This window comes from Centroberyx affinis, unplaced genomic scaffold (genome assembly GCF_046629955.1).
Source record: "Centroberyx affinis isolate AG114_WGS23_722 - 3 ecotype Tasmania unplaced genomic scaffold, CSIRO-AGI_Caff_v1 ptg000557l_1, whole genome shotgun sequence".
Classification (NCBI taxonomy): Eukaryota; Metazoa; Chordata; class Actinopteri; order Beryciformes; family Berycidae; genus Centroberyx; species Centroberyx affinis.
Genome location: NW_027279200.1, coordinates 63,752 through 77,025, shown reverse-complemented (window position 1 = coordinate 77,025; position 13,274 = coordinate 63,752). Strand labels below are relative to the sequence as shown.

Here is a 13,274-nt window from a genome sequence, read left to right as displayed (position 1 = left end):
TTATGTAAGATTGGACCCCTTCGATACACTAATAATTCACTTAAAGGAAATGGATTTTGGCCTGAGCTGCTGGCTGGCAGCGATCCATCCGCGTTATGTGTGTGGAGTCAGAGCTTGTGTGCAGAGTGGGAGGACTGCATGGAACAGGACTGCTGTAATTGAGGGAATTTTCTTGTCTTGCTGAGCCGTCTCTATGGAAACAGATTGTCTTACATCTGATTGCAGCGAGCGTGATCTGAGTAAGTAAATAAAGTGATGTACGAAAAAATTCCCCACTTTCTCCCAGTATTTTTTCATCAAGATGACTATTGCCTACGATGTCCGAAGGCTGTTGTAAACGACCCACTGAATATCACTATTGCATTTTGCCTTAATTATACACTAAAATATGCTTTAGTGAGTAAAGGAAATGGTGTAATATTCCACCTGCGTAATAACAGACAATAAAACACCAAGCCATTATCTTATAGTAACAAATATTACCCCAGTGTTTTGAGTTAGAAAACATTTGTTTAGGTTGTAATCTTTGGGACTGTCATTTTTGATAGATGTGCCCATTATCAAAAACTAAATCTGCTTTGTAAATAGAAGTTATTATCTCACCAAAGCCTGTAGGCTCTCCCTGATGGAGGATCTTTGCATCCCATCTCCTGAGTTTCCTGGGGAAACGATTCAGGCCATGTGAACGGTCCATAGATTGTCAGTGTAGTGTTTTCTCGACAGTTTTCTGGCACTGAGGAAGAAGGCAGACATGTTGACACCTGCAGGAGCCTAAACACCATTTCCATCATTAAATATGCTTTCTCCCATTATTTGTTAGGAAGTCGACCGTACCAATGTGCTTGATCACCATGTCTATAGTCTGAATGACAATGGTCCCATTTTCATACTTTGAGGTCAAGGTGTCACGAATCAGTTTTTCAGTTTCTTTGACGCTCAGTGAATTATATTCCTGAACATGGAAGCTGCATTCATATCTGTTGGTGAAATGTAGAATTAGCGGTTAAAAGCAATTCATGTTGGCTCGAGCCACAGTGCCTCAATGAAGTAACTTCTAAATTCTTCATAAATACAAATCAGCATCACAACTCTGGCCTTTTCCATAGTTACCTACTCTTTGTTTCGCATATGAGAGATCTAGAAGAGAGGAAACCGCAAAAATGTCAACAAAGAACTTATTTGATTACACACACTAAATATTATTTGGAGACAAGCAGCAACAAAGATTATTTGTTCCATTATGTAAAGGTGTCAGACTTTATTACTTGAATTAAACTTTATTTACTCTAACTAATTGTAAAAATCAATTACACAAGGAATCATTTTTCTCTGTTGATCTAACCTGTGTCCAGATTAAAATGAAGTACATACTCACCATCAATCCCTTATATTGCCCCATGTTCCTATGAAAGATTACAGAGCAATACTCAATTAACCAGAGTTTTTACATGCCAATAATAAGAATCATTATGCTAGTTCTGCCACAATAAATGAATCACCCACCTGCTATCTTTCTCCTTTATCTTGAGATTCAGTACATCCATGGTTTTATTCACCTCCAGCTTTTCTTTCAGCTTTTTCCCAAAGAAAACAACACAGTGTAAATAATTATCAGTAAAAGGTGTTTTCAAGTGACACTGCAAGTGTGTGTGAGTCTCTTACCCAACTCTCAATGATATCCTTTGGTTTAGGAGTGCCAGTCATACTTAAGGTCAGATTCACTCTGAAGAACGTATCTGGTCTGACTGCTGGGGAGAAAAGGCAGATAGATGCATAGATAGATAGATGCTGTGTACTTTATTGACGTGAATCACAAGAGGAAATCTTAATCAAATTGCCTGTCTAATACATCATCAGAAGATAGAAGAACAAAGAAAACGACAGAAGATGGACAAACAGAGCATTAGCAGCTTGTGGACTGACCGATAGTGTCATTGACATCTAGAGGCTCTCTAGTCGTTGACATGTTGGTGGGACTGGCTGGCAAGCTGTGAGTTGGACAGGTTTCTGTGAATTAAACGACATAAATTAGTAGAAAACCCAAAAGGAAAACAGCACAGGCAGATTATCTCATGGGCTCAGCTGCACTTTAATATCTTTATAGATGAACCAGTTTGTTTATGTCTGTCTTGTTTCTTTGCTGCTATTTTACTTAAGTAGAAGTAAAAGTACCGGTGTAAAAATCTAAAGTAAAAGCAAAAAGTAGCTTATTTAAAATGTACTGGAGTTACTTTTTAGAAAAGAGAACAGTGTTACATGTGACCTTTTCCCATGCAATTCTCAAAGGACGAGAGGACAGAGGTTCAAACTCAACTCTTAATTAATTGGAAAATTGGGAAATTACAAAATAAAGTGCATAAACAAACTAAAGCCAGATTACTCTTCTCTTCTTAGCGGACTGACCAGTTTCTGATGATTATGGAGAGCCACAAAATGTGTACTTTGTAATGGATGTGATTTAAAATGTAGCAAAGTACAATATTTCCGCAAAAATACCATCCTTGGTAGTCATGAACTTTACTCTGTCTGGTGTGCTAACCTGATATAGTTGCACTGGTGCTGGCAGTGGGTGGTGGTTTTGTCAGTAGGGGGAAAGACTCTGAAAGGAAGACAAGAAATCATTAGCTACAATAACTCAGAGGAAGAAAAGTCAAGGTAATTAGTACATCTGTCTCGCGGAAATGTTTAAAATCAAATCAGGAAAAATGTAATTTCTCAAAAGGTAGCAATGTTCTTATAATAGATGTTCACGCATTTCAATTAATCTATGAGATATTTTAAAAACTGTAGGAAAGTGCACTCTGGCTTTGATGCGGTTCTGCAGGTGTGATTCTGCCTGCCGTCATCAATGTAATGCAGCATTATTCAAATTCAGCTAATCAACAGTGAAAGAGCATAGTAAATTGAATCAGTTTAATGGCCTCTTTACGTAAATATTCATGTCTCAAGTGAACACTACCAATCAAACTCTGAGTAGGCTGGAGTATAGGAAATGCATAAATTGACCAAAATATACACTCACATAAATAAGATAAAAGGTCAAATTCATGTGATATGAACACATGTCCATGTTGAAGACAATACTAATGGTCATAAAAAATTACGTTCAGTTTATCTTTGACTAATCCAGTAATCCACTATTCAGTTCTATTGAGTGCATTTTGCATGTGTATTTGAGAGGAGTGGGAACTAAAAGTCCCATTAAGTGATAGCATTGTTTCAAAGAATCATAAATATCACTGTCACCTATGGCATAGCAGTGTGTGTGTGTGTGTGTGTGTGTGTGTGTGTGTGTGTGTGTGTGTGTGCTTGAGTGTGTGTGAGAGGGAGAGATAGTATATTGTATGTGTACTGTACAGACTATACCTACCCACAGGTTGTATGCTGAGGCTATTTGGGTCAACTGTCAGGTTGAGGAAGTCGTAAGAGAAGGTCAAACTCAGCAGCTCAGTGATGTTAGCCTGAACCACTTCAACATCAGTCGCAGGACTCACATTCACATAGAATTCACATCTGAAACTTGAGGCAGAGCACAGCAAGTCGTATAGGATGTTTATGTCTGTCTGTGTACTGTATTGTACCCAGCAGTGGTGGAAAAAACTCCAAAACTCAAATCCTTTACTTAAGTAAAAGTAGCAATACCATAATGGAAAAATACTTAATTAAAAGTAAAAGTTCTCGATTCAAAAGTTTACTTAAGTAAAAGTATAGAAGTATTAGCTGTAAAATGTACTTAAGTAAAAGTAAAAGTACTCATTCTGAAGAATGGTCCCTTAAATTAGTGATGTATTAACCTGTAAGAAGTTTTAATATTGTCAGTCTAACTGCTCCATATGGGTAGTTTAAACTCTAACAATGCAACATATTTTATGAGCTTATCATATATTTTGCATGAAAACTTTATTCTGCAAAGTAACCAGTAACTACAGCCGTCAGATGAATGTGGTGGAGTAAAAATTACAATATTTCCCTCTGAAATGTAGTGGAGTAAAAGCCCTCTGGTACCCAGCAATGGAACATCAGGGTTTTGGGCTGTAGCCTGGGGAGAATATTTGGCCGACTTCTCTGACTTTTCCATACAGTTTCATTAAACCCAATTTGTGAGGACAATTTTGCACTAACCCAGAGTGACAAAAAAATAATTGTCACAAGCTAATGGAAAATATTAATTCCATCCCTGGTTGCATCCATGCACACTGTTCCCCCCCTTGCAGCTCTGAAATAAAACTTCTTAGATTTGTTTATATGTGATACAGTTTGCTTGAGGAATGCTGCTGCTTGAATTCATCTTACCACTTGTCAAAGGTGTTCTGTGACGCTTTTGATCCCTGGAGGGAAAAAGCAAAATCATATCTTTATCAAAGAGTTGTATGCTTTTCCTCATAGTTTCTTTTTTAATGTTTGTTCTTAATCCAAAGTCATTAGAATTCACAGCACTTCTCGCCTCTGACCTGACACTATGCGTCATGCTTTTCTTTTGGGAATTACCATTGTCTTTATCTAAAAAGCCCTTCATCAGCTCTCCTATCAGCTTATTGCATGTCTCTGAGGATATTGCTGCTTGTTTCTGTGGAAAATCAAACTGCGGCTCTTAATAATGTTGTACCTGAGCTTGCTGTATGTGTGGAGCAGCAGAATTATTAACCACATGGCAGGTCTGGCTGTATGGGAACACAGATAACAGAGATTAGAGACAGGTGTATGTTTCCTGTTTGCACTCATCACCATAATACCATTTAGATAATATATAATGGCTTGAAGACTCGGCAGACACTTTAATGTCTGTGTAATGTTTGGACACACATACAAACTAAAGTGACATAAACAAACAAGCACTGATCACTGCCGTCTATGACTATAACACACACATACACACACACACACACACACACACACACACATACACACATACACAAGTTCAACTATTATCTCTTGACAAGAAACTCTAGCCAAGAGGACCCTTTCGCTACCTAAACTAAAGTTCAGTTACCTTGGGGATGACACAGAGATGTCATGCACTGAAATGTGGTGAGGGAAAATGCTCTCCAGCTGATGGAAGATGACAAAATAAGCTAATTATTTTTAATATGCAATTGCTTGATTTCCAAATTAAACTATTTAATAACCAATTTAATTTGTTGTAATACTCCTCATACCCAATTTCTTGTGATTTCCTCCAGTGACACTGTACGGTTTACAGGCTTGGTAGAGTATGCAATGAATGTCCACATTTTGATTTTGTACATTGACCATGCTGAAAAGATAAAACAAAGGAAAAAAACATGTCAGATACTGCTATTAAGCATTTTTTTAAACTTTTGTTTTGAAAAATGCTACATATGAAGTTGATAAATAAAATTATTATCATATAAAATAAGATGGGGCACAATATGCAACATTTCCAAAGGGAAAATATCAGACTGATTTATTGGTTTATTCTGACGAGGAGATACGTTGGTTACTGCTGAACTCATGGACTGTCTGGTTTACCATTTTTCCTCCTTAAACTGTAATTTACTGAACAGCATGGTGTATTATCCTCCCACTCCTTCAACTCTCACCTACAGTAGATTTTGAATAGGTAAGAAAATCCTGGGAGTAATTAAATTGTGTTGAATGTAACAGAGCATAAAAGCATAGAATAAAACAGAATAAAATACAGCCGAACAGAATGACAGCTGAAAATGGAAGATAATGAAAAGCAATAGAAAGTGGACACATTCACCACACTGCAGGGTGCTGTCAGGCTGAGGAGGGCAGCTGTAGTTCCACTGCCGGACGTCCCAGCTCACCACGTCTCCATCTGCACAGCTCTGTGTCCCCAGCTCCTCAGCGCTCCACTCTCTGGCCCATATCCTGAACAGACCAATGTCCCCAAACAGGGTCTTCCCATTCTCTGTTTGCAGTTTACCATTGGCTACATTATGAGACACCCCCAGAGTAAGAGTGCCGTTGTGGGCCAGTCGCCGGGGCAGGCTGGAGTTCACAGAGGCCGTGAGCTGATTGGTCCCGTTAATGTAGAGCCGGAGTCTCTGGGCTTGACCGGACCAGGTAAGACAGACAGAGTGCCATTCATATAATGTCAGTCCCTTTTTCACGAGCCATTCTTCTCCAAACAGCCATGCCACCAGCTGTGTGTGACTTCCCCCGAGTCCCAGCTCAATGCGTGTTCCCCCTGGAGCTTTGTACACAAAGCCTGTCCAGTCTGAGCTGAGAGAGCGATTTAAGAGCACACACACACTCAGCTCCTCAAGGGCCGGCACTGCAACCTCTGGCTCTAGCTGCCACACACACGGACGACCATTGAACACCACCTTCTTACCCCACAGGCTGTGGCTGGCAGAGACTGCTGAAGACAACACACAGGTACACTGGTCACATATTGATGAAGATTCGCCAAAAAGTTACCGCTTATTTACTGTAAGGTGTTGAAAATAAAATGACAACTCTGTAACTGAGATAGAGAGAAGTTTACCACTGAAACAATATATTATTCTCTCATATTGTATTGATTTTATTCATTTCTGTCCCCTTACTAGAGTACATTTACAGCTTTTAAGTGATATTTTGTGCTACTTAATAAAAAGTCAAGGGTTTTGAAATCACTTCATTGGTCTTATACCTGTACCCACGAGACAGGCGGATAGCTGTATACACAGACAGATGATTATGGAAGATGGGCTTCTGACTGAGTCCATGGCAACAGGCAAAAGGGAGAGCTGTCTGTGCCGATCAAGCTGTCATCAGCTATAGAGGAACAATGAGGTAAACAATTTTTCATTTTCATGCACCCTAAAAAAAAAAATCCACAAAAAGACAATTTGTATTTCTGTGGCCAAAAGGTGAGACTTACCAGTGTCATCTCCTTGAACAGATCAAATCTGCAGTTTAAGATGATTTGCGAGGGATTAAGTAATCAAATGACAGTATGAGAAGTTGACTAAGCCATGAGTCTGCTGGCCAGAGTCGCTTTATTTCTCTATAAGCGGACCTCCACGCCCTCTCCCTTTAGTAACCCGAGTTACTCATTAATCACCGGCAATAAACATAACTAACAAACCCTTAAACCATGAGTTCAGTGGTGAGACCCTTGTGGGAAGTGAATACCTAAATTTCCCCTGTTAAGCCATTGCAATCCATTGTGTTTCATATGACTGCACGTGACTTGAGTGTCCCAGACTAGTCCACTGAGAGTCTCTTGTTGTTATAATTATCACTTTGGAATGAAGCCAAAAGTCTAAAGAAAGGGTTGGGGATGTTGAGACACACTCAGCTGCCTTCTGACTTTATGACGCACGCCCTCATTTGCATAGATATTGACACAGATGAACCACTACCTCTGACATTATAGAAATCTTTTGTCTCCACATAACAAGGTCTGTATTTAGAGTGATTATGTAAGGTTCAGTTTTTGTTTTTATTTCCATCTACATAGAGATGGATGCTTCTAACAATAGATACATGAGTCTAATTGAGATTCACGGTTGTCATGGTAGCTAAAAGCGGTAGGTGGCATAATTTGTCATATAAATGTAAAAGAGCAGGTGAATGGGTTACAACAGGACACTGCTTTTCATTAAGAGCATGACAAGGTTCACAAAAGGCTTTTATTTGGGTTGAACATGCTCGCGTCTCTGCCTGAGACAACAGGTTTATGTGTTATGTGATTGTGTGTGTATGTGTGTGTGTGTTCTATATGTCATGTTGCAGTCATAATTTTCTGCAAACAGTCAAAGTAATATTCTTCATTACTTTTGTGGTTTAGAAGGATCTTCCACTGATAACTACTCAAACAAATCTAATTGTCTGTCCTGTATGAAGTTTGAAGGCAATCTCTGCTCTCTGGGCCCCAGATCTATACAGGTGAACTCCTTCCATCCTACCTTGAAGCCTTAGTCAGCTGCTTTTATATGACCAGTGTATGTATATAACTCTGCCTGATAATTTTTTATACCCATAATATACTGTCGGGCTGATGAAGTGGTTTGAATGAGGAGGGACATGGAGTTCTGTGGCTTTGTACTACCACCTAGTGGTCAAACAGTACATTACAATTATGTGCTCTAGCTTTGGGCCTGTGCTAATTCAATTTGGACAGTTAACCCTTTTATTCTTCACAACATATGACCCACTTTCTGCATCCTTCGTCAGGGGAGTCAACACCTGAGTGGACAGTAGTCGTAGTCGTAGTAGAGAGGGCACACACGCACACACACACACACACACACACACACACACACACACACACACACAGAGTCTTTTTGTTGGAAACAGGAGGTTTACAAGGGGCTCATTCATACATTTTAATCACCTCCTGCTCCTTCCCTCCTGTCTGACGAGGCAGAGCCGGAGCCAAACTAAGTGGGTTCCCCAGGGGGAACATGAGAAGACCAGGTGTGACGCGAGGTGCGGGAGGCACCAGGAAGCCTTGTTTTCATTGATCCACTGATGGCCTGGTTTGGGAACCTCTCCTGCGTCACAGGTGATGTAGGACGGGGGGATTCCCATGGATCCTTCCCACCCCCTTTACCGCTGCTAGGTGGGAGGCTGCTTGTAGAGCGAGGAAAGCCACACTGCCAACGATGGACGCTGCAAGTTGATAATCTATGTGAATTAGGCCTACACTGCTTACTGAATTATATGGATATTTTGAAACTCACCAAGTAAGGTATTATTACTTTTTTCCTATAAACCTTAAGCTTTCACAAACTACTAGTAGGGAATGTTGAGCTTTTTTGTATTAACTGTCTTTGTTTGTATCACTTGCCTTATGTGAGCAAAATTTGAATTGTATAAAGTGTTAGAGTTTTAAAGTTTTAAAGAGCCCACATTTTAGTGTTCTAGTTTGAATGGACACAAAATAATGTGTCATTTTTAACACATCTGTGTGTCTTCTTTGGGACAACACACTTTTCAACTCAAAATATACTAATAACACATGTTGTGTTAAAATGTATTGTCATTAACATATGTTGTGTTGAAAAGTAACACAAAAAATAAATGACACATCTTTTCAATTTCCAAAATGTCTCATCACAGAGGCATCCTGTGATATATTCTAATATCTTGTCTGACCCATATGTTTCTCTATCCATATTGCAGGACCATGGACAGTTTGCTCACCGCAGCTTGTCTCCACGCTGCTCTGCTCATGGTAAGTCTCCACTACCACTCTCATTTTGAGGTGTTTTCCTTCACAGCATGCCAGCAGTTTGCCCTCCTCCTCCTGCATCACTGTCTACATGAGCATTATGTCTGTCTACAGGTCTGGTGTGCGCTGGTCCAGTCTGAGCCCAGCTGTGATCAAACAGAGTTCTTACACCCTAACGGCACCTGTGTCAAGTGTCCTGTGTGTGGGCCAGGGGAACAGCTATCAGAGGTAACACACATCAGGGCTTCTCAAACATTTTCATGTCAAGGACCCACAAGTGGACTCACCTTAGACCCCAGACCCCCATTTTTCAGACTCACTGACATACATAACACATACAGTAGCAGCAGCACTATAGCAGCATCACTATCTATCTATCTATCTATCTATCTATCTATCTATCTATATTTTTATTTCTTTCTTTCTCTAACTTTCTTTCTCTTTCTCTGCCTCTCCGTCTGTCTCCAAGTTTATGATTGTCCATATATTGTACATCTTCTCTCAGGACTGTGGTTTTGGGGATGGCGGTGATGGCATCTGTATGGTGTGTGCTAAAGGGAAGTTCAGCCCAGAGACAGGTGTGGCTCCCTGCACCCGCTGCACCCAGTGCAATCTGCTGAACCGCCGGGAGAGGACAGCATGCTCAGCCACCCACGACGCCCTGTGTGGCCGCTGCCTCCCCGGGTGAGTACAGGACCAGGGTCACAAATTAACAGGGCCCTTGAAAGTTCAGAAAATGCCTGTGAAATTATAAATGACGGTAAAAATGTAACCAATAATTAGGCATACCCCTTTTTTTTTGCCTGTCACCCTGTTCACTTTTTTGTTGTTGAATTGTCATAATTTTCAGTTAAAATAAATCTCGGTGCTGCAAATTTAGTGGGTTTTTTTGATGCAATGCGTAATGTATTATTTCATAGTTCAATAAAATTGCCCACGTGAATGACTAAAATGCCCTAAAAATTGGATTGGAGGGCAAAAAATGCCCTCTGGAAAAAAGTTGATCACTTACCCTGAGTAGAACCCAGAGTGCCAGTCTGAACACAGCTAATTAATCATCATCATTGATAAGTGCAAGTAAATTTAAGTTTCTGCGTGTGCCTATATGCCTGAATGTGCGTGTGTGTGTGTGTGTGTGTGTGTGTGTGTTTGAACAGGTATTATGAACTGAGGAGCATGACTGGGGAAATAGAGCTGCCTTGTGTGCCTTGTTACAACATGGGCACTGTCCGTAAAGAATGTTTGCCCTTGGCACCTCGAGCCTCTAAAGCAGGTAACATCCAGAGATTAAACCAAAGATTGCTGTAGAACTACAATATAATGTTAGCAAGCTTCTGTAGGTACTTTTTATTGATTGGAAGTTTCTTCTGTTCGCTCACAGAGATTGCGGTCACTGTGGCCAGGGGAAATTTCAAAGAACTTACAGAGAAGAGTGAGTAACCCTATGGATTTTCAAAGTCAACTTTTTCAGTTGAACTGCTGTATTACATTTTAATGTTTTTTTTTTTTTATCAAGGGGCAAAGACAGGAACTGTTTCAATGGTTCTGATTGGCTCAGCAACAGCTTCCTCGACTTTCCTGATTGTTTTGCTGCTTTGGGCCTTCCTGCTGACTGCTGAGAGATTCAGTAAGTTAGACACTGAACTTGTGGCATTTCTACTATTTGTTTGCCTATCTTTTGTTTGCCTAATTAAATGGGATCATGTTCATTTGTGTGTTCAGAGCAGGAGCCTGAGTACTGTGCCGGGCCGGAGGGCCTTTTCTCTGGAGCAGACCTTCAGCGTTCGCCTCTCTCCAGCCACACAGAGGCAGCAGCGAAACCACCTGAGGCTCCTTCACAGACAATTGCTCCAGCTGAAGATCCCCTCAGGTGCCTTGCAAAAAGCAGCTTGACATACTGTATCATTACTACAGGGCTCATTTAATTTACCTATATCAATTCCTGTCTAATTTTGTTTTTATTAATTACCTCTCTACCCAGAAGCCTGAACTCACTGAGTCATGAGAATGAGGTGCATCCTACTTCTATTGTCATTAACGTCACCACCAATATCAAGCCGTCTGGTCAGAGTGCAGACAATGTCCCTCGGGAGGAACGGGGAGGCAGCTGCTACTCCACAGAGGAGGTATAGTGATCCCATATAGCTCATTTGGGTAGAGCATGACACTACCAAAGCCAAGCTTAGGGCTTTGATACCCATTCTAAAAACACACACTACCAGTCAAAGGTTTGGACACACCTGATTGAATGTACTATGTTTTTCATTCTCTTAAAGCCATTTTGATCTAAAGGCTTATGCTTAAATGCTTGAAATTTGTTTTTTTAGACAAATATAAATAGTGAAGTTGATGCCTGTGTATGAATTTCTTTCCAAAGCCTTTGCCTTTCCATCAAGGCAAAGGGCGGCTACTTTAAAGAATCTAAAATATAAGATTGTTTCGATTTGTTTAACACTTTGTTGGTCACTGCATAATTCCATTGACTAGAGAGAATCAGCAGTACAGTGGTAGTTACTTACCTCATCCTCTTTTCTATGTCAATATTAGATGGAGCAAAAACTACAGAAAATATGGGAGGTGGCTCAAGGTACGTTTTCCTCCAGCAGTACTAACCCACCAGAAGCTTTCACTTGGACAGGATTGATGTTGACAAGTTAAATTGTTGGCTGTCATTTCAGAAGTACATGTTGGTGATTACTTATCTTTGTGACTTGGTCCAGGTCAGGGGATCGAGACGCTTGACTACGACACAGTCCAGGACTTGTCTCTGCTGCTTGGCTCTGCTGACGACAGCAGCATGTGGAGGAGACTGGGACGGTCTCTGGGTGTCCCGCCTCAGGTCCTCGCTCACCTCCAGGGCTTCCAGGACCTCTTCCGGTACCTGCGCACCTCCACCTACATACTGCTGCCCCAGCTGGCCCAGGCTGCCGCCCTCCTGCCCAGCCCCGAAGTGGTTGCTAGGATACACCGAGCTGTGGTGAACAAGTGACACGTTAAAACCTGAGGATGTGTTACCATGACTCCAACCGCTGTGCAGCATTTCTGACCTAGTTTGAGCGATGATACTGTTACCTGGGTTGCCCAATGCCCCCATTACTTATTGTTGGGACAGTTGGGTTGATTGCCACACGTTTCCCCATTGAAAGTAATTGAATTTAGTGTTCAAATGTCCTATTACGGTATGTGCAAATAATGGGGCATGAAAATATACCGGCAACTAAACCACTGACATTTATCCAAACACTTCTTTTTTCCTAATTGTCCATCATTGTATTTTGTTTGTGTGAAGACTGTTTGCTTTGTACTGTGTGACCTGAATAAAACACATATTATTTTTTCATCAGTGTCACATGATTGAACCGCTGAGGTAGGCTATATAGCGAATGCCAGGCAAGATCATTATTTTGTGCTTTGAGTGTTAAATAACAGACTGTTCTGTATTATTCAGGCCATTGCAACTGAACCCTACATGCGGTGTTACTTCCTGTTTACCATGTAAAATAGATGAGAGGCCCTCTGGCTAGAGCATGTGAGACAGGCTGGGACAGAGGATGTAGTGTTCATGGCAAGAGAAAGAACATAGAGCCCTGGGAAAATGTGTTGTTCCCTTATTGGGAGGAGTTCACCGACAAATAATTTTTCTTGATCTATCTAGCTCCCCAGATTCCTCAGAACCTTCAACAAGGTAAGATCTCCTTTTCTTTCTTTCCGTCTGTTTTTCTGTCTCTGCATTGCACTAAATTGTCAGAAGCGTCAAGGAATCAAGGCCATCTCAAGAACAATTGATGAAAAAATTCTCAGTTGACCACAGTGAAGTTTACCTTTACTTTCTTGCTTAAAACTTCTATTCCCATTTCTCTGGAAAGTGTCTGAATCCTTAAAAGCCTCATGCAAAAGCACGGTTATGGCATGAGAAATTACACTTTTATGTACTTTATGCCACAGCAAGATCAGTTTAAATGGTTTTATTTAAATTTGTGTTTCACTGGGGGGTTTTTTATGCCTGTTTTAGTCGGCTGATAAGGGTGTATTCAATTTTTTAGCATCCAATACCTGCAATACCACCCATGTCACCGCTAGAAGTCGCTCTTGTTTATCATTGCAATTTCCCCTTGTTTTTTCT

General features: G+C 40.7%; 1 protein-coding gene across 1 annotated transcript; it reads left to right on the top strand.

Moving 5' to 3' along the window:
- Positions 1–9,106: 9,106 nt before the first annotated feature.
- On the top strand, positions 9,107–12,140 carry LOC139643059 (tumor necrosis factor receptor superfamily member 19-like). Its single transcript, XM_071518207.1, has 9 exons — positions 9,107–9,154; positions 9,266–9,379; positions 9,657–9,835; positions 10,309–10,424; positions 10,668–10,778; positions 10,874–11,021; positions 11,133–11,277; positions 11,699–11,738; positions 11,872–12,140. The coding sequence occupies exons 1-9, from the start codon at positions 9,107–9,109 to the stop codon at positions 12,138–12,140; spliced, it is 1,170 nt and encodes a 389-aa protein (XP_071374308.1).
- Positions 12,141–13,274: the final 1,134 nt, after the last annotated feature.